Here is a 23,589-nt window from a genome sequence, read left to right as displayed (position 1 = left end):
TCCTGACACAGTTTGTCCGTATTCTGACATAAAGTCAGAAAGGAATCTTTTGGTGGACATGGGGGCGTGTTGGCTGGGCACGGCCCGGTGTCGAAAGGCTGATTATGAAGTTTGTCTACTTTCAAGGAACTTATCCGGATCGGGCGGCCTTACTGGATGGAACAACCCCAAAGTGCCTAAGATACCTTAATTGATCTAGATTAAGACGAGAACGCAAGAGGTTTTCGGTGAGGGTGATTCCTATGCTAAATGTAGGTGGACAAGTCCAACCCTTTTCCGGGCTCTCGTTAAAGAAGGTGTATGCCAAATCGCTCAGGTCTATGTATGCATCGAACGAAGTCGATGGGGAGTCCTTCACGGCACAATCGGCAAAGGGACGACTATCGTCCAAGTCTTCGCTAGAGTTGAAGGTATTATCGGGAGCAACGAGGTTGTTTGAATGCGATCCCAACACTTCTTCTTGGTCATTGCCTTGAGATGAATTAAGGAAATCCATCTTTAGTTCTTCTAACCAATTAAGAATCAGATCTTCTAGTTGAAATAGTTCATCAAGAAGCATTTCTCCTAAAATATCTGGTTGGGCGCCTTCGAGGGAGAGATAAGGATTATTTTTACTTTCGCCCCTCTTAAAGCTACAGGCAAACGATGAGTCTATATAGTGGGGCTTATAATTTAGAAAATAACATTCTAATTCTTTATGACCGCCTCCACATAATTGACACCACGGACCATAAGAGTGCCGAAAGTAAAAAAGATCATTATCACTCATTTTTGTGTCAGAAATTACCAACCGTTGGGATCTTACGGTTCTGTTTTCAGCAACTGAATCTTGGGCACGGGGGCGCGTTGAGTGGGCACGGCCCCGTGTTCAGCTTACTGTCTGACTTAAAACAAGATTGCCAGTTCCAAAGATTGGGCACGAGGCGTGTTCAGCGGGCACGACCCGTGCTGAGTTCTGCAGAAGAAGCTGAAAAATTAAGAAAATCCTAAAAAAATAAAAAGACAATAGAAAAAATGATAAGGCCGTTGATTCCTAACTTTCTTAAAATCCTTGTGTCCCCGGCAACGGCGCCAAAAACTTGATGTGCGTGAAGTGTGTTATATTTTAGGTATGTATTTTAAGCCCTTTTACACTTTTTAGCCAAGTTTTAAATTTATAAAACACGATATTTACTAACACTAAACACACATATGGGCAAGTGCACCCATCGTGGATGTAGTATAGTGTTGGTAAGATACCGAGGTCGTCCAATGACACAAGAGCTTTTAGTACCGGTTTATCCTCAACGTCTAATCAAATCAATATGTTAGAAAAAAGGTTTTTAAACTAAGAAAATAAAACTAACTAAAATGCTGAAAAATAAAATAAAAACAGATAGACAAGATGAATCACTTGGATCCGACTCGTGTGTATTGTAACCTTTGATTATTTTCGCACTTTTGCACTTGTTTAAGATATTATCTTAGTTATTGTAGTAGGCCCCTCTTTTGAAGGCGACGTTACCCTCAACCCAGTAGTTTAAGTCAGCAAGGATACAATCCTAAAGGGTCGGATTATTGAAAGATAATTAATTAAGTTATTAATGCATAATGTGGTAGGCCCCTCTTTTGAAGGCGACGTTACCCTCAGCTAAGTAGTCTGAGTCAGCAGGGATACAGTCCTAAGTAGCTGGATTAATGTTTTAATAGTAGTTTAACTTATGAGGGGATCAAAGAGTTTGGACCCCCGCCATCCAATACCTTTGGGTATTGAAGGAGGTCCTACTAAATTTGACCCAGGTCCTTTGCAGGATCTATACACTGAACAATGGCAAGACTCTTACCAAACCGTTCCCTTAACCCCCGACCAGGTAGCCAACATACCTCCATATAGACCGTGGAGATATGAATGGTGAAAATCTTTTATTTTATATAGACTGTAAAATAATGCCAAGTCACCACGGACAAACGATAAGGAAGAATCACCTTCAACATAAGAAACTAGTAATTAAAGTCATTAATACAAAACCAATTAAAAAGTGCAAAAGATTAAAAATAAAAAGTATTACACTAAACACTAAACATTAAAAAGTGATGTAAGAGACTTTGGCAAACATGGCCTTTGATTGTCAAGAACTCTTATGATTAATCTTGGATCCCGAGACGACTCACACACTCTATGATGGACAATGGATGATGGTGGTGGAAGATGGTGTTATGGTGGTGGTGGGTAGTGGGTGAAGTGTGAGAGAGGTGATGTGCCAAGGGATGAGTTGCAAGAGCTCCAAACACTCCTATTTATAGGCTGAACAGAAGCTCGGGCACGGCCCCGTGTCCGCTGGGCACGGCCCCGTGTCCATCCTAATTTCTCTCTTCATTAATTGCAATTCGCAATTCCAATAAATGCGCCTGCAGAAGGTTGACCACGCCCCCGTGTCCGCTAGGCACGGCCCCATGGTGGGCAGTAGAAGCTTCTATGGGTTTGTCTTTTCTGCTGCTACTTGGGCACAGCCCCATGCTCACTGAGCACGGGCACGTGTTCAGTCTTCTGTCTTCTTTGTTTTGCTTGGGAAGATGCTGTCGGGGGGTCGGGCACGCCACTTTTATTCCTTTTCTTGTATTTATGTTAGATTTTGCTGTCTTTTTGCTTCATTTGTTATTTTGAGCTCATTTAATCCTAAAAATACAAAAGGAAGACAAAAGCACACTTTTTCCAACATTAGTACTAAAAAGGGTTAGTTTTATGCCATAATTGATGTAATTTATATGTTGCATTTTGTGCACATCAACACCAAGGACCATGTTCTTGCAAATGATTCCTTGGGACAAAATTATGTTGGTACACTTTATGTGGACGCGACTCGGTTCGGTTCAACTTGGTTCGGTTCAACTCGGTTAGGTTCGGCTCAAGCCTGATGTCACGACATTCCTCCGTCGTGCGCCCCAGAGTTCGACACGCGAAGCACGAAGAGCCGTGAGCCATTTCCCGCATGACACATCACCATGACATCACCATGATGATGTCATAGGATGCATAACTTAACTTGTTGCTTGCTGTTGACGAAAAACAGTCCAAGCACATGAAGAAAAACCAATCTTGTCTGCGAGGAAAAACCCAGCAACCGTGACTGACAAAAAACTGATCTAACATATATGACGAAAAACTGATCACCTTGTAACATGACGAAACACCTGATGTTTTTTGTCAGAAACTGTGTTTCGTCGGCTGCTGGAGTCTTTCGTCGAGATGTTTTGTCGGCTGCTTATATTTCATCGACATGTTCCTCTATATAAGCAGCACTGAAGACAGACAAGAGACAGAGGACATAAGCACAAGATAACCGAGAACAGTGAGAGAGTTTAGTGTGTGTGAACCTTATATTGTAATCTTGTAACCAACTCTACTCATATATACAAGTGTGTGTGTGTTAAACATTGAATCTTTGTGTCTCGTGTTTATCTTGATCTCGGTTTGCTTTCCTGGTTGGATTCCGCACAACCGGGTTTGTTCGTATACAAGGATTAGGCGACAAGATCCTCCGCTAGTTGGACCGACAAGTGGTATCAGAGCGAGCCATGGATCTTCTCCTTGTTAAAATTGAGTAGTTTTCTTGTGTTTTTAAAAGATTTTCATAGTATTTTTCTGGAAAAACAGTTAACCGTCGTGAAAATTTTGGTGTTTTGTTGTTAGTTCTCACAAAAACCTTGTTAGTTTTCATTTTTACATGATAAGAAAAGGTTTTTCTTTGAACTTTAGTGCAAAATTGTTGTTCGGAAATTTTTCCGTTGGCCGGAATCATCATATATTTCACCGGAGTTCTTGGTGTTCTTCAAGTGTTCATCAGTTTCTTCATAAATTTATGGGTTTTTGAGTTATATTTGCTTTGTGGGTTTGGATGAATTGTTGTTAGTAATTAAAATATATTACTTTGAAAAAGTTGACACAAAGCACCATGATGGGTTGGTAAACTGATTATGTGAATAGTATGGTGTGATTGAAATTTGATAATTAATTAAGTTATTAATGCATAATGTGGTAGGCCCCTCTTTTAAGAAAATCCTAAAAAAATAAAAAGACAATAGAAAAAATGATAAGGCCGTTGATTCCTAACTTTCTTAAAATCCTTGTGTCCCCGGCAACGGCGCCAAAAACTTGATGTGCGTGAAGTGTGTTATATTTTAGGTATGTATTTTAAGCCCTTTTACACTTTTTAGCCAAGTTTTAAATTTATAAAACACGATATTTACTAACACTAAACACACATATGGGCAAGTGCACCCATCGTGGATGTAGTATAGTGTTGGTAAGATACCGAGGTCGTCCAATGACACAAGAGCTTTTAGTACCGGTTTATCCTCAACGTCTAATCAAATCAATATGTTAGAAAAAAGGTTTTTAAACTAAGAAAATAAAACTAACTAAAATGCTGAAAAATAAAATAAAAACAGATAGACAAGATGAATCACTTGGATCCGACTCGTGTGTATTGTAACCTTTGATTATTTTCGCACTTTTGCACTTGTTTAAGAGATTATCTTAGTTATTGTAGTAGGCCCCTCTTTTGAAGGCGACGTTACCCTCAACCCAGTAGTTTAAGTCAGCAAGGATACAATCCTAAAGGGTCGGATTATTGAAAGATAATTAATTAAGTTATTAATGCATAATGTGGTAGGCCCCTCTTTTGAAGGCGACGTTACCCTCAGCTAAGTAGTCTGAGTCAGCAGGGATACAGTCCTAAGTAGCTGGATTAATGTTTTAATAGTAGTTTAACTTATGAGGGGATCAAAGAGTTTGGACCCCCGCCATCCAATACCTTTGGGTATTGAAGGAGGTCCTACTAAATTTGACCCAGGTCCTTTGCAGGATCTATACACTGAACAATGGCAAGACTCTTACCAAACCGTTCCCTTAACCCCCGACCAGGTAGCCAACATACCTCCATATAGACTGTGGAGATATGAATGGTGAAAATCTTTTATTTTATATAGACTGTAAAATAATGCCAAGTCACCACGGACAAACGATAAGGAAGAATCACCTTCAACATAAGAAACTAGTAATTAAAGTCATTAATACAAAACCAATTAAAAAGTGCAAAAGATTAAAAATAAAAAGTATTACACTAAACACTAAACATTAAAAAGTGATGTAAGAGACTTTGGCAAACATGGCCTTTGATTGTCAAGAACTCTTATGATTAATCTTGGATCCCGAGACGACTCACACACTCTATGATGGACAATGGATGATGGTGGTGGAAGATGGTGTTATGGTGGTGGTGGGTAGTGGGTGAAGTGTGAGAGAGGTGATGTGCCAAGGGATGAGTTGCAAGAGCTCCAAACACTCCTATTTATAGGCTGAACAGAAGCTCGGGCACGGCCCCGTGTCCGCTGGGCACAGCCCCGTGTCCATCCTAATTTCTCTCTTCATTAATTGCAATTCGCAATTCCAATAAATGCGCCTGCAGAAGGTTGACCACGCCCCCGTGTCCGCTAGGCACGGCCCCATGGTGGGCAGTAGAAGCTTCTATGGGTTTGTCTTTTCTGCTGCTACTTGGGCACAGCCCCCTGCTCACTGAGCACGGGCACGTGTTCAGTCTTCTGTCTTCTTTGTTTTGCTTGGGAAGATGCTGTCGGGGGGTCGGGCACGCCACTTTTATTCCTTTTCTTGTATTTATGTTAGATTTTGCTGTCTTTTTGCTTCTTTTGTTATTTTGAGCTCATTTAATCCTAAAAATACAAAAGGAAGACAAAAGCACACTTTTTCCAACATTAGTACTAAAAAGGGTTAGTTTTATGCCATAATTGATGTAATTTATATGTTGCATTTTGTGCACATCAGCACCAAGGACCATGTTCTTGCTAATGATTCCTTGGGACAAAATTATGTTGGTACACTTTATGTGGACGCGACTCGGTTCGGTTCGACTCGGTTCGGTTCAACTTGGTTCGGTTCAACTCGGTTAGGTTCGGCTCAAGCCTGATGTCACGACATTCCTCCGTCGTGCGCCCCAGAGTTCGACACGCGAAGCACGAAGAGCCGTGAGCCATTTCCCGCATGACACATCACCATGACATCACCATGATGATGTCATAGGATGCATAACTTAACTTGTTGCTTGCTGTTGACGAAAAACAGTCCAAGCACATGAAGAAAAACCAATCTTGTCTGCGAGGAAAAACCCAGCAACCGTGACTGACAAAAAACTGATCTAACATATATGACGAAAAACTGATCACCTTGTAACATGACGAAACACCTGATGTTTTTTGTCAGAAACTGTGTTTCGTCGGCTGCTGGAGTCTTTCGTCGAGATGTTTTGTCGGCTGCTTATATTTCATCGACATGTTCCTCTATATAAGCAGCACTGAAGACAGACAAGAGACAGAGGACATAAGCACAAGATAACCGAGAACAGTGAGAGAGTTTAGTGTGTGTGAACCTTATATTGTAATCTTGTAACCAACTCTACTCATATATACAAGTGTGTGTGTGTTAAACATTGAATCTTTGTGTCTCGTGTTTATCTTGATCTCGGTTTGCTTTCCTGGTTGGATTCCGCACAACCGGGTTTGTTCGTATACAAGGATTAGGCGACAAGATCCTCCGCTAGTTGGACCGACAAGTGGTATCAGAGCGAGCCATGGATCTTCTCCTTGTTAAAATTGAGTAGTTTTCTTGTGTTTTTAAAAGATTTTCATAGTATTTTTCTGGAAAAACAGTTTACCGTCGTGAAAATTTTGGTGTTTTGTTGTTAGTTCTCACAAAAACCTTGTTAGTTTTCATTTTTACATGATAAGAAAAGGTTTTTCTTTGAACTTTAGTGCAAAATTGTTGTTCGGAAATTTTTCCGTTGGCCGGAATCATCATATATTTCACCGGAGTTCTTGGTGTTCTTCAAGTGTTCATCAGTTTCTTCATAAATTTATGGGTTTTTGAGTTATATTTGCTTTGTGGGTTTGGATGAATTGTTGTTAGTAATTAAAATATATTACTTTGAAAAAGTTGACACAAAGCACCATGATGGGTTGGTAAACTGATTATGTGAATAGTATGGTGTGATTGAAATTTGATTTACAAACCATCCTTTGTGTCAGAGAGGATAAGGATAAGATTTGGTTTATTAAAAAAATATCTCATAAAGTTGCCTTAACACTTTTGTCAACAAAAAACCCATCATTCTCTGTTTCTATTTTTGACGAAAAAACTAAGTATTTCGTCACAATTGGTTTAGACGAAAGACCACATTTTTCAATCACTTTGGTCATTTACAAAAACAACTATTTCGTCAGTTAAGGTCTTTCGCCAAGAACCAAGTTTTTCGTGGATCTCTTTTGTCAATTTTTCACAGAAGCTTTCAAAAATTGTCTTAACGGTTTGTTTTAATTGATTTAAGCAGGTATTCATTTTTATATATCTAAAATGAGTTCAGATTGGTGGGGAATTCCATCCAATAGGGAGAGCAAGTATAGAAGCACGGGTTTGTCGCCATCATGGGCCGAATTTCCCGCACCCGCATTTCGTCTATTCCATCACAAGTGAATAAAATTACGGCAAATCAGTGGGCATTGGTTACTAACAAAATACACAAACCAAAAATGGAAAGAAATATGTATGGTGAACCAATACCAGTTGCCTCAGAGCAAAGCCATCATTCTACTGGAGTTTCATCATTTCTAGATACAAACTGCAATGATCAAACAAAAACAAGAACGGCGTTTTGTGCCAAAATTATCAAGGATGTCAGCATTGGTGAGTCCTCGGGAAATGATGATAGATCTGAACATGACGGTAGCTCAGTTGAAGATGGTACAAGTTCAAGTTCAAGCGAGGATGGATCAGAATATGAATCAACAAGGGAGGTTATTGATTTTGAGGCAAATGAGTCAATATCTATATCTGAGAGTGAATCCAGTCAGGTATGTGTCGATGAACCAAGTTCGGATAGGTGTGATAGATGTGTTAGTTTAGGTGATAAATTGTCGGACTTGCAAAGCAAATATGATGATTTGCAAAGCAAGTATGACGTGACATATATCCACAATAAAAAGTTGATAGTGGATCTTTCAAACGCAAAGAGGCTAATATGTTTTATGAAAACCATGAAAAAGAGTTTAAAACGGTGATTGAAAATTTAAGAAAAGATAAAACAGAGCTAACAAAAATGGTTTCAAGAAAACAAACTGACATAAACTGTTATATCAATCGTCTGGTGGTCATGCAAAAAGAGTTAGCCTGTGTAAAGTGTGAAAGTGAGGCGATCCAGCTTAAGCTAAATAGTTATTTAAACTCTAGTTATGTGTTGGATCACATCATCGACGTTCAGAAAGAGAAAAAGGATGTCACGTGCATTGGATATAAAAAATGTCCACCACCGGTTAGACACAATTATGACGCAATGCCTGATGAGGAAAATAGAACTCATTTTGCACCATCTGTTTCTTTAAACTTTGAGGAGTTTACAACCGGACATGGATACAAAATGGAAGTATCATCAGATTCGGATGTGTCAACAGTTACAAGTGTGTCAACTGCTGAACAAAATCTGGATCCTCCTGTCATTGTTGAGGATGCTGATTCTTCAGATGATAAATCTGATGATACTGACTCAGCACAGTCTGATGCGGTAATCAAAGAAGAGGACATACCTCTTGAGAATCATGTTCTATGTGATCCTCCCGCAAAACCTGCTAAGACTGTCCTAGTAGAGTCCACGTCTGTGCAAGAGTCTAAGAGTTGAGAAAGTGTGAATTTGCTTTACACGTTGATTGGATCTGATAAAATGTATTCAGGCAAGGATTTCCCAATCAATAATGTCAATCAATCCTTGATTGATAAAGTTTTTGAAGATTCTACCAGTAAGGTTTTGGGAAAGTCGAGCCCAGGAGTTGTAGTAAGTCAGTGTGCTCCTATCCCAAAATCCGAAGTTAGAAAGAAATATGGGAATCAAAAATTGCAACCACAAAATAATCAACGAAAGCAAGGTCACGCTCACCAAGGAAATGGAAAAGGCAAACAGAGCCAAAACAAGAAAAAGGTTCGGAAGGTAAACTTCATGAAATCCTGAGGGACGGATAAAACTGAATCTTTTGAAAACAAATCCAACACAGATTTTCTTATGCAAAAGAAAATTTTGAAAAGAAATAGTCAAAACAACTACACACAATACACAAACTGTTGTGATGTAGGACCAAGTACCTCAAGATCACGAAGTTCATCATCAAGCTCTTACAATTATGATACTCCGAGGTTTGTTGAGCGGAGATCATGTTTTGAATGCTGTGAGTATGGGCACATTGTTAGAAACTGTCCACATCTCACCAAGGGAAAGGCAAAGGTTGATGCCCCCCGTGGTAACTGTTACCATAAAAGATCTGTTTCACCAAAACAGGACCCTCGTCTTGTTAAACAACGACAAGTGAAATAGAAAAAGAAACAACGAAAAGAAATTTGAAAAGGCTTTAAAACCGGAGGTTGTCTAAACCCAGTCTACTAAATCAGATGTTAAAAATGAAAAATAGAAACAAATTTGGAAACCAAAAATGGTAACTGTTTTAGGGGGAGCTCCATCTATTCCGAATCATCAGGAAATGAAGTCGCAATCCTCGATGATGATGGACGACCCAAGTCTGTGAAGGCTTGGGTCCCCCTCTCCAACTAATCTCTGAATGAGTGTGCAGGATGTTCCAGGAGGAACTATTGATAGTCTTAGGATTGTTGATAGTGGAGCGTCCATGCACAAGATCAGTGACATAAGGCTCCGAAATATTGTTACATCTAGGAGAATATTGTTGCCATTGATGGAGAGAAAGAAAAAGAAAATAAGATAAAAATTCCGATGAAGGAATGATGGTGAAAGAATGTGGTTGAATGAAGTTGAAAAATTCGACAAGTTGAAAAATGTGCCAAAATTTGATTGTTGAAGGTTTTGATCGGGTCCTCAGGAAAGATTCCAATGAGAAGTATGTGTCACACCCCCAAAATCCACAAGCGGAGTATCACCGCAGGAGGCGTGACTGACCAGGAATCTAGCCACTAATCATATTGAACTCATAGGTATATTTGAATAAAACTTTCATTTATTAACATTAAGTATTACAACATTACAAATAAAATTACAATGTACAGCGGAAGCATAATTCATTCGTTAAGTGTTTCTAAACCACATGTAAAATCCATTAGTCTTGTGTTGCGATTCCATGTATCTCGACCAATGACCACTCCAGCCTCCCAGACAGCAAGTTCCAACAATATGCACCTAAAGGCCTGCAAGGCATGTAACAACGAGTCAACAACAAAGTTGAGCGAGTTCACAGTTGGTTGTTTAGTTTTACAAATTTGTTTTGAAAACCATAAGTTGTTTCATAAACCACGAGTTAACCAGTATCCTTGTTTCCCAAACCATATCCATAATCAGTGCGGGCTTCCCCATGTGAACCACTAGACCGTTACCATATCGACCACTGACTAAAGTAAGTTGGTGCCCTGACGTCAATGTCTATCATCATTGACTAGTGCCCAGATCCATTAGTTCACACCCGTCCTCTGCGGCACGGTGTGAGGCTTGTCAAACCTAAATAGCGCTATCTAACTAATGACCCGCTCGCCATGGCCCGACGATTAAGTCGATATAAAAGGAGGGACTTCATGATAGAGATTTTGGTTTAGTATTCGTGTTGTCACCCTTCAATAAAGAGGGTGTGTACGTAATCCCTAAACCAAGAGATTACGCAGGTTCCGGTTAAATACTTATCACATGTTGTCACCCTTCAATAAAGAGGGTGTGTACGTGTTCCAAACCAGGAGATCACGCAGTTTCAGTTTCAATCCTTTACCCATTCCCAACCCTAGGGAATCCCATGCCTTGTGGAAAGTGTGAACTCACCTTGGTTTGCGCGACAGTTTGTTTACTTCGTTTTAGCGTTAATAGTATGTTACGTCCTTTATACGCGACCTAAAGTGCAATAGATATGAGTACACGTATGTAGGGTCATGCAACACTCTAATTGGTTTAAACAACGGTCGTTTATTGGTTACAGTTTAGCAAGTTATCACCACATATAAAAGATGTCATATGAAAAAAGAGAATAACAAGCATCCTTATTATTCATGAACATAATGTACAGAGCATATGCTAACCCAAAAATATATGTATCGGCTACTCACACAAATCGAATCATGTTCCTCATTCCAAGATAACATTATTAACGAGATAGAGTTTGAAAAAGTGATCCGACAACTTGCAGTTTGTTAATAAATTCTAGCAGCCCCCAAGTGGTTACACCGTTCTATGTCATTGGATTAATAGATTGAATTGTCGGCCATGCTTTGCTAAGTCAAGTTTAGTCATGTGGTCCAATTAAAATCGAGTATATCAGTCCATTAATGGTCATCGACCCTAATGCTAAATAAAGGTTATGTTCTCTAAAAATAGTGGCCCAATCACAAAAAGGCTAATCACCTTTACCATTACTTACTCAATCAGCCCAAGTTGATTTAATTAGAAATGCATGTGCTAAAGTTTGTGAGGTCCAATAGTGATTAAGCTAGTTGTGATATTGTCAGTCAATTCCATGTGCACTTTATTACATCTAAGAATTCATTCGGTCATGTGGTGTGTTTGTGGGTAGTGATCGATCTAAGGTGGCTCAACAATTAACATGACAGCTCATTACAATAGTCATCATGGTTCGGTATCAAATTAAAGAGTGTGCACGTGTGTATATGTGGCCCATATCCTAATTGTGTCCCTTATTAATTCTTGTATCATCAATGCAGAACTAAAATCACATAATTCACCAAACATTCATAAACATGTAACAACATTAACCAACATTTATAACCTAAACATCATACAACTTGACTAACATCACTAACAGAATCTCCTATTATTTAAATAGATCATCATATATCACAATATATAATAAATTCGTGAACCAGAATTTATGCTCGAAATTTGTTTGTGCAACAGAACCATGGCAATAACTATACTACAAATCAGAATCATCAAGAACAATCCACTTATCACCAGAATTTAACATACTAACAGACTAGACATCCACTCAAATAACAAATAGGTAATTGTAAGCATACATAAAGAACAATCGAATAGCACTTAACATAATAGGGATTTACTAATCGGGACCTTTGATTAATAGAATGATATCTTCACGATGGGGGGGGGGTCTCCACTGGATTCGTGCGATCAGGGAATAGGGTTTGTTGCAATGAGATATATTGATATTATGGTACGTTTAATTAGATATAATGTTAACAAAACACAAGTGGGCCGGTTGTGCTACAAGGTGGGCCGGTGGTTATAACATACATCTAATAATATGTCACGTAACCTTCACTTATATCACCAATCAAGTAATTGAGGTGGGCCGGTCATGAGGTGTACAACAACTGGGCCGGTTGTTCAAAACAATCACAAAGGCTCAAGTGGTGTGGGCTCAGGTTTAAGTGTCTAGGCCCACCAACGTGTATGGCCCAATTACCATTCGATGCAGTTTACTAAAGATTTCGGTTTCGCTTAGCAAGATTATTAAAGTCACACATTTAGTAACAATTTATATTGTCGTAAGGGGCGTAAAAGAGAAACAATGAGAAAACAGGGATTACGTGACTAAAGGCACTGGCGTTAATGTTCGGGTTGTCACATCATCCCCAACTTGAAAGAAATTTCGTCCCGAAATGTAGCACGCAGTTACTGAGGAAGCTAGTTAAGTTGCATGGTTTTCCTGGTTTTTTTCCTGGGGTGTCACGTCCTTCCCCCGTTTGTTTGGAATTTCGTCCCGAAATTCCGCAGTAGCTTCAGCCTCAGTAATGGTTTCACTTTCTCAAACAACTGGGGATAGTTGTGTTTCATTTCGTCTTCTCGTTCCCAGGTGAACTGTGGGCCACGACGGGAGTTCCGACGAACTCGGACTATGGATATACTGGTGCGTTTGGGAACCTTGACCTCCCGGTCCAAGATTTCCAAGGGTTCCTAGACAAATCGCAACAGATTGTCGATAGTGAGCTCCTTCAAAGGAACTATGAGGGTCTCATCTGACAGACACTTCTTCAGATTCGACACGTGAAATACGTTGTGAACTCCACTGAGTTCTGCGGGTAGGTTTAGTTTGTAGGCCACTTTGCCTATTTTCTCTATGATTTCGAAAGGTCCAACGTATCGTGGGTTGAGTTTGCCATGTTTGCCAAAACGAACAACACCTTTTCGAGGCGACACTTTGAGTAGCACTTGATCCCCAACCTGGAACTCGAGTGGTTTCCGGCGCTTATCAGCGTAGCTATTCTGACGGTCATGAGCTGCCGCCATTCGTTGTCGTATCTGAGCAATCTTCTCAGTTGTGTCTACCACAAGTTCTGGGCCAGTGATTTGGCTGTCACCAACTTCTGCCCAGCAAAGGGGTGATCGGCATTTACGTCCGTACAATGCCTCAAACGGAGCGGTCTGGATACTGGTGTGGTAGTTGTTATTATACGAAAATTCCACTAGAGGTAGATGTCGTTCCCAGCCATTACCAAAATCAATCACACATGCCCTAAGCATGTCTTCAGGGGTTTGAATGGTGCGCTCAAACTGCCAATCCGTTGGTGGATAATAAGCGGTGCCCATGTCTAAACGTGAGCCAAAGGACTTGTGCATTGCTTGCCATAGTTCAGAAGTAAAACGCGCTTCATGATCAGAGATAATGGAGGTTGGCACTCCGTGAACCACTTCTTTCAAGTAGATGACTGCAAGTGTAGAAAAAAAAACTTATCCATTTCCTTGATGGTTAGGAAGTGTGCTAGTTACATGAGACAATCATCGATCATCCCGTTTATATTGTTTCCGTTTCGAGTTGTAAGTAGACTAGCGTCCAAATCCATGGCAGTCTGTTTCGCTTTCCATATCGTTGTTTCTGGTTGTTAACACTTCACCTTGACCTTCCCACAAGTCAAACATCATTCCCATACCTAGCTAGGTGGGCCTTCATGCCCGATTACCAGTACAAGGTTTATAGATCCTAGTTTCCCCTCATCAAAACCCTGATGACTAGAATATCGAGGCCGATGCGCTCTGCTCCACAAGAGTTCCCTACAGTAGTCGTATAGTGAGATCCACATTCGTTCCATAAGGTAACGAGTATCGTCCGGCCGGTCATGGGTTGCTTCTCCATGCCCCGCATGGGTTCAACTTGAAAATCCTCCTCCTTCAAACAGAGCGAGTCTGATAATGTAAATTAGAGTCGATAGTGAGCTGCAAAGCTTGTGCACGTTCAAGTTTCATAGCTAGAATCATCCTAAAGTTCTCTCCAGCGATGCCATTGACTGATCTAACTTTATCGAGGCAAAACTACACGGGAGGCCCTTGTGATCGGTCTAAATAACACATCCGGTACCATCCAAGTAATGCCTCCAAGTAAATCCAAAAGACCACGGTTTCCACCGCCGGTTATGTCGTGCAGTTCCTCTGGTAACTCTATTACGTAAGTCATCACTCTCTTGTGTTGTGTCGACGTGTAACTGGGACTCTGCTTCGAACCATAAGGATATACTAGATCATCAATACTCTCGAATAAGGACGATGCTCCGTGCATTGCAGAGTTGGAATTCGAAAGCTGAAAAGGCGTCCTCCTGTTCTGTCTTTCACGAATACAGGACCCTGCTGTGCTAGAGAGATTTAAGCTGCGCGACCTTCAAAAATCCTGCAATTTATCTGCGATAGTATCAAGCGAGACCAAGAAATAGTTGTATCCTCGAAGGACTCTTTGGTGTCGATCAGTTTCCAACCAAGACGGATCTTAGCGAGATCCATGTACATTCCCACTTCGCTGATTATATGCCCAAAAGGTACCTCTCGAACCCAGAAATTACATTTATCAAGACTTTGCGCAAAGTGGCTCCTCCCTCAGAAGTTCTAAAATAAGATAGAAATTCCACCCAAGGCGTTCCATTCTCCTGGTCAGGATTCAGAACCTTGTCAACAAATACGGTTGATTCATGCGATCCCTGAAGTTGCTGGTGTGTTGATCAACTCAATGATCATGATGTACAAAGTTGATATGGCTGCATTGCATTCGACGTGCTGTTCTAAGAGCATTCTCTTCTTGGTTTTCCATCTGATGATAGTTCGTTCGCTAGCCAATCCCCGAATGGAAGCTTGCTCCTTGCAACTGGTCGACAGGTGGCCAATACATGGTTGAGACAAGCGGTTCCTAACTATCGCCTTGTTACGTTCTCGATAATCGATACACATACGAAAAGGGCTTATCTTTACTGGTATAACTGGGGCTCCCCAAGGTGAAAAAGTAGGTCCGATAAAACTCATGTGCAATAGTTCCTGAAGTTGATTAGGCAGTTCCTACAACCTTCCTGGTGCAAGACAATAAGGAATACTAGAAACAAGGGCTGCTTCTGACATGATACTGATCTGATATTCCATCTGACGATGCGAAGGTAAACCTGATAGTTCTTCTAGCAGTAGTTCGGGAGAAATCACGAACAATTGGAGGATCCTCGATCCTCCTTTCCGAGTGCTATCATGGTAGGGTAATCCTTCTGTGGACACTTCTGGCCTTCACCGCTGAATTGATGCTAACCTCTGCACCACTCAGATACTTTATGACAGGCGACAACCTTCCCCTCACGGGGTATAACTGCGCGACGTCTGGCTAACCAACCCATACTGACTACTGCATTAACACCATTGTGGGTAGCAGAAGGAAGATCGATGTCGAAAATTGTCCCACGCGATTGAATTTGTATCCCTACAACATATGATGCCTCAATTGACTTGACATCAGCCTTTCGAGGAACATCAAGGTTAAATAGGACAGAGACGAAGCGATTAGCTACCCATATAAGCTTCCAAGTGGCCACCATCCTGATTTCATCCACGCCAACCCTAAATGCCCTTCCATGAAAATCATCTCCGGTGTTGCTGTTTTCATTACTAGGATTTCAAGTACTGTCGTTGTTCCCTCGGTTGTTGTCGCCTTGATTTAGTAACAGCCAATCCATGTCGAAGTCACCTTCGTTTCCGCACTATGGGTCACGATTATGAGTACACTGGTGTTGCCGTGACTATTACCTCAACGGTGTCCTGCAACTCTTTACTCACAGAGTCCTCCCTTTCATATTCCGTGTTAAGTCCTAATGCACTACTCACAGACTCCCATGAGTCGCTGACAAGGGTTAAGGATTTGGTTGAAGTCAGCCTGCTTGCGTCCGTTGCCGGTAGTCTAGGTCGTTCTAATACTAAGGTTGGTACGGTACTACGCTCATCCTCTTATCCATCGTTCTTGCGAGTTGGCTGAGTATTACACGATATGTTTCCCGAACGTTGCAGAAGTGTTCGCACTTCAGAGCCTAAGACGTTATCGCGCTAGGTTCTAACAAAAAAAGATAGGTGAGGAAGGTATAGACCAAGCATTTAACGCGGAGACATCTATCTCAGGGACGCTCGTACAAGCACCTAACATTCTACACAGTTCGCTAGGCGTTCAGATGGGTGTTCAGGTAATATTCGATAGCATCAAGATTCGAAAGGATCCAGAGAGGAATGAAAAGTTCATGTTCGAGTAGGGGACAATCATTGCTATGACCCCTATAGGTTTGTTATATTTCACATCGATCATACAACGGAACGTAACCCCTTTTCCACTTGTTAAGGCTCACTGGGACTCGCATGCACCCCACATTATTATTATGTGTGCACCCACAATAATATTGTGATTTGCATGCTCATCTCAGCTCCTCTTAACTCATGTCAAATGGTTCCTCAAACTCAGATGTCAAACGGAGGTCGTCAAAGTAATAAGATCACAAAAATTCAAGGACTATGGCATACTATCAACGTATCACAAGGTAAGCAAGCAATCCATGCCATCATTCTATAGTGACGAGTGTGTGTTCATATGTTTCGTCATAAATAAATGTGTACTAGTCACGTAATGTATGCAACAAGTAAGAAAGGCGAACCTTGCAATCTGGAGCTGAGTGTCCTGGTCGTACTCACGTTTTCAGAACAGTTCGGTTATAGTCTGGTTTTATGAAAACGTTTTTCCCCATTTTAAAACCAAGTTCACTATAACCAATGGCTCTGATACCAATCTGTAACACCCCCCAAATCCACAAGTGGAGTATCACCGTAGGAGGCGTGACTGACTAGGAATCTAGCCACCAATCATATTGAACTCATAGTTATATTTGAATAAAACTTTCATTTATTAACATTAAGTATTACAACATTACAAATAAATTTACAGTGTACAGCGGAAGCATAATTCATTCGTTAAGTGTTTGTAAACCACATGTAAAATCCATTAGTCATGGGTCGAGATACATGGAATCGCAACACAAGACTAATGGATTTTACATGTGGTTTACAAACACTTAACGAATGAATTATGCTTCCGCTGTACACTGTAATTTTATTTGTAATGTTGTAATACTTAATGTTAATAAATGAAAGTTTTATTCAAATATACCTATGCGTTCAATATGATTGGTGGCTAGATTCCTGGTCAGTCACGCCTCCTGTGGTGATACTCCGCTTTTGAATTTTGGGGGTGTGACAGTACGCGCCTGCAGCACGTCTGAAGCTTTTTGAAGATTCATGGAGTTTTCTTCCACAAGAAGTTCAAAGCCCACAAGATGAATGTGTAGGGTACTTTTCTCTTCGGTGTGATTGAAGAGAATGTGTTTGTTGAACAAACCAACCAGGTGTGCGGATACCTTGGCATGGATTGATCAACCGCACACTACTTCTAAAGGAGAAAGACGAAGACCTTTGCTGGTGCAAAAGCATATGGAAGAAATCATGTATGGACAGTCCAATGATGATGTGTACAAGCTTTCCCACATGCTCCATTTGCCACTTATCATCCGGACTCGAAGGTTTATCATCTTGTTGCTGTAAAGAGAATTCTCAGTTCATTGAAGTAGCTGCAAAATCGACCTTGAAATCCACACCGGGTGGATATCGAGTTTAGGAGAGCACTCAGATTCCTAGTGATGCACGCAGAAATTGTAGGATTACGGTTTTAAATTTCTAATCTCTCCTATCTTTGTCGATATTTAAGTTATTTTGCGAATTACTAACATCTCGTACAGCACTCCTTGGCCAGACACATTGATCTCGAATATCACCTCACACGTGATCGTTTCAGTATGAAACTCGTCAATGTTGTTTTGGTCCACACCGATGACCAACGTGCCGACCTTTTTACCAAAACATTTGACAAATCACGATTTGACTTTTTATTATTGGTAAACGCCATTAAGGTCAAGCAAGAGTAAAACCGACATCAGAAAATCGTTTTTGTAAATATCTTTGTGTTTTTAATTTATCATAGTTTTTTACATTTTAGGGGGAGTAAATCCAAAATTGAAAATTCAAAAACATCGAAAAATTTCAAAAACACAAAAACAATGGAAAAACAAAAATGAGTTTCCTAGCGAGCAAAAGAGAAAATGATAGTACATCAGTGGTCTGTCGAAACCACTTTAAACCTAAAATGAAAAATAATAAGCAGCTCTATATAAGATGTATCGGTAGGCTCACAATCATTTTAAAGTGTGCAGGGTGATATAAACTTTAATCGACCGAAATTTCGTTTGAGAGATTGCCGAGGTTCTGAGATATGTGGTCTTTATGCTGTTTATCATCTGGGTATCATGGTTGTTTCTTTTACCAAAAATATAACGGAGACGAAGTCTAGATCTTCCATGATACCATACATACATGTACGTACTGCATACGACCTCAATAAGTGATCAACAATCACATGTCCAAACAAAAATAAGTGATTATATATCACATTTATCCGGGAGTCAAGTTCGTCTCTTTGCTGTACGTTAGTACTGACCTGTTCACGGACTTGCTCCGGTGCCCTCATGAATCGAATATCAAGTTCCTCATCAATAAGTGATTTTATCACATAGGGCTTGCATTCAATCCAAAATAAGTGAGTATCTCACATTTTTCATATACGTCAAAACAGATGATAAATGGTATACTGACCAGTAAGATGAACTCTTATGCATACCTTGATACGGGAATGTGTCGTGTGTGGATGAACACCGGTCGGTAAATATAAATCATACACTAATCGTATCCCCTCGCCATGATTACATTTGATAAGTTGAGCTTATGTGGATAACAATACCGATAATCGTTATAGGATGTTTATCTAATTGTTAACAAAATGAACAACAAGAGCGTTTTGGCGTGACCGTACTCTTATCCTCGAAACTCGCTAAAAGATTGTCTGTAAATATTTATTTAATGCTTTCAGTTTCTGCATCTCTGTTTATATTTATTTACTGCTTTCAGTCTTTACATTTGAAATATTTAAAATTCCAAAAAGATTTTAGGTGTGTTTTAATATAAACTTTATAAAAGCCAAAAAGATTTTATTTCTGTTTTATCTTTGATTACCCGATGTTGGAACTCAAGTCTTCGTTACCTGAACCCTGATCAAAAACCAAAAACAACTGATTCTTCATAAACCGTCGAATTTTGGAAGTTTTGAAAGTTAAAAACCAAACTTGAACAATTTTTAAACTTTCAAACTGTCGGACGGAAGTTGATTGAAAAAGGTCACATGTGTCGTTTGTTTTTGTTAACTATATTCCAAGCGGTTGTTCTCATTTCGCATTTAGCTTTCTTGTATGTGCAGATGCTACATTCAAACCAGCTAAATGTCACACCCTGCTAGTAACGGAAGCGTATGGTGTGTGACGTAAGAAAGGTAATCATTGCATCCAAATGTATTAACAACATGAACCAACAACGATGCCATAGATATATAGTTTTCAACAAAAAATTACAAGCTTTCAACATAGTTTCCAAGTTTCAACCACATTTGACATAGCATAGTTCTAAGTTATTTTACACATAACAAAAGATAGTTTTTTTTTTTGACATAAAACATAGTGAGGTTTTGTCCCCTATATACCCATACGAAGTTGGGATATAAAAGACAAACCCTCCAAAAGTGGCCATCGTTGTCATTTGTTTTCCCGAATCCCATAGTGAATCACCGGCTCAAGACTTGTTTCCTGAAATACATGTAGTTTTAAAAAGTCAACAAAAAGTTGAGCGAGTTCATGCAGTATTTGTTATCATATGAAAACTCATAAATGTTATCTTGTAATCATGGTATGTTCTGATTTATTCATGGAGTCTGTTAAGGATCTATCAGTGGGTAGCGAGCCCCCTGACATAATGCACCATAAGCAAAATAACCAAACCGAGAACACTTTGTCATCATTGGGATCACAAAAGCACTCCAGGGTATACCAACCAGGAGTAGGGCGTGCCTCAAGCCCAATAGATCTACACCTTTTGCACCTTGGTCACTAAGTGATTAATGGTTACTAATGTAGTTTTCCTACTTATGCACATTGATCATGCCATCTACTCCGTAACTAACATACCAATAGTTTTAGCATGTATTTCCCCTCGATGTTTTTGAAAACAAAACATTGAAAACAGTGAAAGGAGGGACATGAACTCACAAATTTGCGTTCCGTGTAATATGATATCGAAGTAAGCGTCTGTACGTGTCAGTAACCTACATGTGTACTAATCTTGTTAGACACTAGGTCTTTCGGACCTCGTACAAGTTGTTCATCTTGAATTCTTTATTATGTTTTCGCTTGTCATCATTAGAACACTTTGTCTTTTAGAACGTTGATAGCTCACTCGCTCGATTGTTATGTGTATTCATGTGTTCTATGTGTATTGGATTATATGCAAACGACTTCGAACTTATGTAATTGGGCTTATCCCACGTTTCCTTGTTATTGGGCCTAGCCCTAGTTTCTTGTTATTGGGCCTAGCCCTAGTTTCTTGTTATTGGGCCTAGCCCTAGTTTTTAATGTCATTGGGCCTAGCCCTAGTTTTCTTGTCATTGGGCCTAGCCCTAGTTTTTAATGTCATTGGGCCTAGCCCTTGTTTTAGTAATTTGGGTCTAGCCCAAATCTAATCCTAGTGAGTCCATTAAATATACTCTTGCAATTTTTACCAAAAATTCACCAAGCATGTAACTTAGTAAGTTCGTTTTTCACATGAAAAATACTTGGTAATTTTTATAGTTTTCGACTTTCCGGATTCTTGTTTTTGACAACTTAGTTATGCGTTCGCTTTAGTGTCTAAAATATGTTATTTTTAGAATCGACATTGTAGTAACTTGTTTATGATGTCGATGCGCCCAGATTGCTGTCATCAAGTGTTATGTATTTCCATTTCGGCCATTTTATTTAATTGTCCGATTTGATTTTACTAGCATTTCTTGGACCACGTAGGAACATGTACGTGTATTTGTTTTGGTCACCCTATAGGTATCTAATACGTACACATACATAGCACACATTGCAAGCACTTAGCAAGTTTCCGAAAATATATAATTTTTCTTACCAAAAATTATATTTACGCATTATTATATTTTTACCCATTTATTTTTGTAAAAATAAGTTTAAGTTCATAAGAACTTCTTGAATATTTAACCTTAAATATTCCCGTCAAAGTTTCCATAATGACGTTTAAGACCACTAATCGCGTTTAACCTTGTTAATCACCCTTTAATCCCTTTTTTTTAATCGCGATTAGATTTTTAGAAAAATTCGCATAGTTTCCCCTAAACTATGCCGTTTCCCACGTTACAAAAACGCGTTTAAATCAATAATCAATTCACTAAATCACCATTACTTACCAAGTTTCTTTTAAACATGTTTATATGTTAACATACTTCCACATTTCATGAACTTTCATAATACACTTTTTAGATAAACCTTCTTCAAAAAAAAATTCCAAGTTTATATATTCTTCAAAATCAAGTTATAAGCCTTTTTAAACCCTTGTTTCTTTTAACATTTTCAAGAAATATATACATAACTCCCAAACATGAAGGTGATGATCTTACATGATTTAAATATAGAAATGTTTAAATCATATTTTTGTGTTCATCATACTAATATTATCATGCTTGTCAGTTACTACAACTTACAAGCTTCAAGATCATCATGTCTTCATTTTTCTATGAACTTGTTCTAGCATAAACAACATGATCATTATAAATTTCATGAACAATCAACATAAATATAACAAGTAAACACATAATAATAGATATATTTAGTGATCTTTATGTTTATGTTTAGGGTTTTTGATTATGTTTATCTTAAATTTCAAGAACAACAACTTGTACTTCCATAAACTACTAGTAATTTAAAGCTTAAGAATGGTGGTTTGAATACTTACAATATTGCACTAATTTAGACAAGAAAATAAGAAGAAATAAGCTCCAAGAAGACTCCTAGTAAAGCTCCATGCTTAATCCATGATTAGATGATCTTGTAAGGCTTAGATTTAGTGAAAAATGGAGTGTTTAATGAAATTTTATGGTGTGAATTGGGTTGGTTTGGTTTGGGAATTTAGAGCCGAGAGATAGAGTGTTAAGGTTGTGAAAGTGAATATGTTATGTGTTGAAAGATATAATAAAAGGGATGGGTAGTAGGGGTGGTCTTTGGGGATCCTACCCACCTTGTTCTTAACTAATAATAATAAAATGCATTTAGTCAAAATTTGATAATTTCTCCAACGTGCATACTTGGATCGATGGGACCCGACTGGAATGAGGTAAGTAATAATGATGATGATTAGTATGGTCATGCATTGATGTTGGGGGAAATACATGATAAATTTAATTAAACAAAAATTAGAGTATGCCCACTTCTTTTGCTCCTGTTGACGGCTCTAGCTTGTAGGTAAAATAAAAGTGACGGTATTTTGTATAAAAAATTGAGAAATGGTGAGGTCTTAGACACATGATGATTTTGACATCACCATCCACGTAAGTCAAGGGTTTGATAGGAGTTTGTGATTTCTTTTATTTCCCTAGTGTCTCTCACTAGGTGACATAGGGTTTTTTTTTTTTTTTTTTTTTTTTGAAATTTAATAGAAATAAGATATTAATAATATGGCACTTTCAATTTCAAAATCTGACAAGTGATGGGGGGAACCATATGTTGATCGATTTTGGGTATGGTTAAGCTAGATTGTGTTTGTTTCTTTTTTTTTTTTTTAAACATGTGACATATAACTAAAATATGAGATATTTTGGTAATTAGCTTACTTAGGGTGATTAGGGTGTTAATGGTAGTTTAGGATTTTAAATAAAGTCTAACTAGTTTATTAGTTTAATGGGTATTAATTTTGGATGGCAAAAATGCCACTAGTTCACTCGTCGGTTCGATACCGGGTGGTATATGGAAGGTATAATATAATACCGGGAACTATGGTTTTGATTCCCCATCGATACTATGGCGTTTATTTAGGGTACTTGCGACATCAAAATATGGTTAACTAGTTCGCTAGGGCCTCCGTTTGGTTGTTTTAGTGTCGAAAATATCTCTTGCTAGTTCGTCGGTTCGCTACGGACCAGTTTAGTGCATAGCGACGTAACGCCGGAAACTTGTGATTATGAACATTCCGTTGATATAATCTTATTGTTTTAGTATGTTTTTCATCAATTGACATTATTCCGAAGTCCCGGAAATGATTTGTTATAAGTTCGGACGCGTTAAAAGTGCTATATTTTAAGCCGAAACGGACA

The 23,589-nt window shown here is 39.1% G+C and overlaps 1 protein-coding gene across 1 annotated transcript; it reads left to right on the top strand.

Moving 5' to 3' along the window:
- Positions 1–7,578: 7,578 nt before the first annotated feature.
- LOC110900728 (suppressor protein SRP40-like) lies at positions 7,579–22,941 on the top strand. Its single transcript, XM_022147598.1, has 3 exons — positions 7,579–7,899; positions 8,307–8,606; positions 22,936–22,941. The coding sequence occupies exons 1-3, from the start codon at positions 7,579–7,581 to the stop codon at positions 22,939–22,941; spliced, it is 627 nt and encodes a 208-aa protein (XP_022003290.1).
- Positions 22,942–23,589: the final 648 nt, after the last annotated feature.

The sequence above is a fragment of the Helianthus annuus genome, chromosome 13 (assembly GCF_002127325.2).
Source record: "Helianthus annuus cultivar XRQ/B chromosome 13, HanXRQr2.0-SUNRISE, whole genome shotgun sequence".
Lineage (NCBI taxonomy): Eukaryota > Viridiplantae > Streptophyta > Magnoliopsida > Asterales > Asteraceae > Helianthus > Helianthus annuus.
Note: the sequence above shows the minus strand (reverse complement) of the source record. Positions and strands in the feature narration are given on the sequence as shown.

Coding starts and splice junctions, on each gene's coding strand:
- LOC110900728 (XM_022147598.1), top strand. CDS start 7,579: ATGGAAAGAAATATGTATGGTGAACCAATACCAGTTGCCTCAGAGCAA. Junction 7,900..8,306: donor CTGAGAGTGAATCCAGTCAG/GTATGTGTCGAT, acceptor ATCGACGTTCAG/AAAGAGAAAAAGGATGTCAC.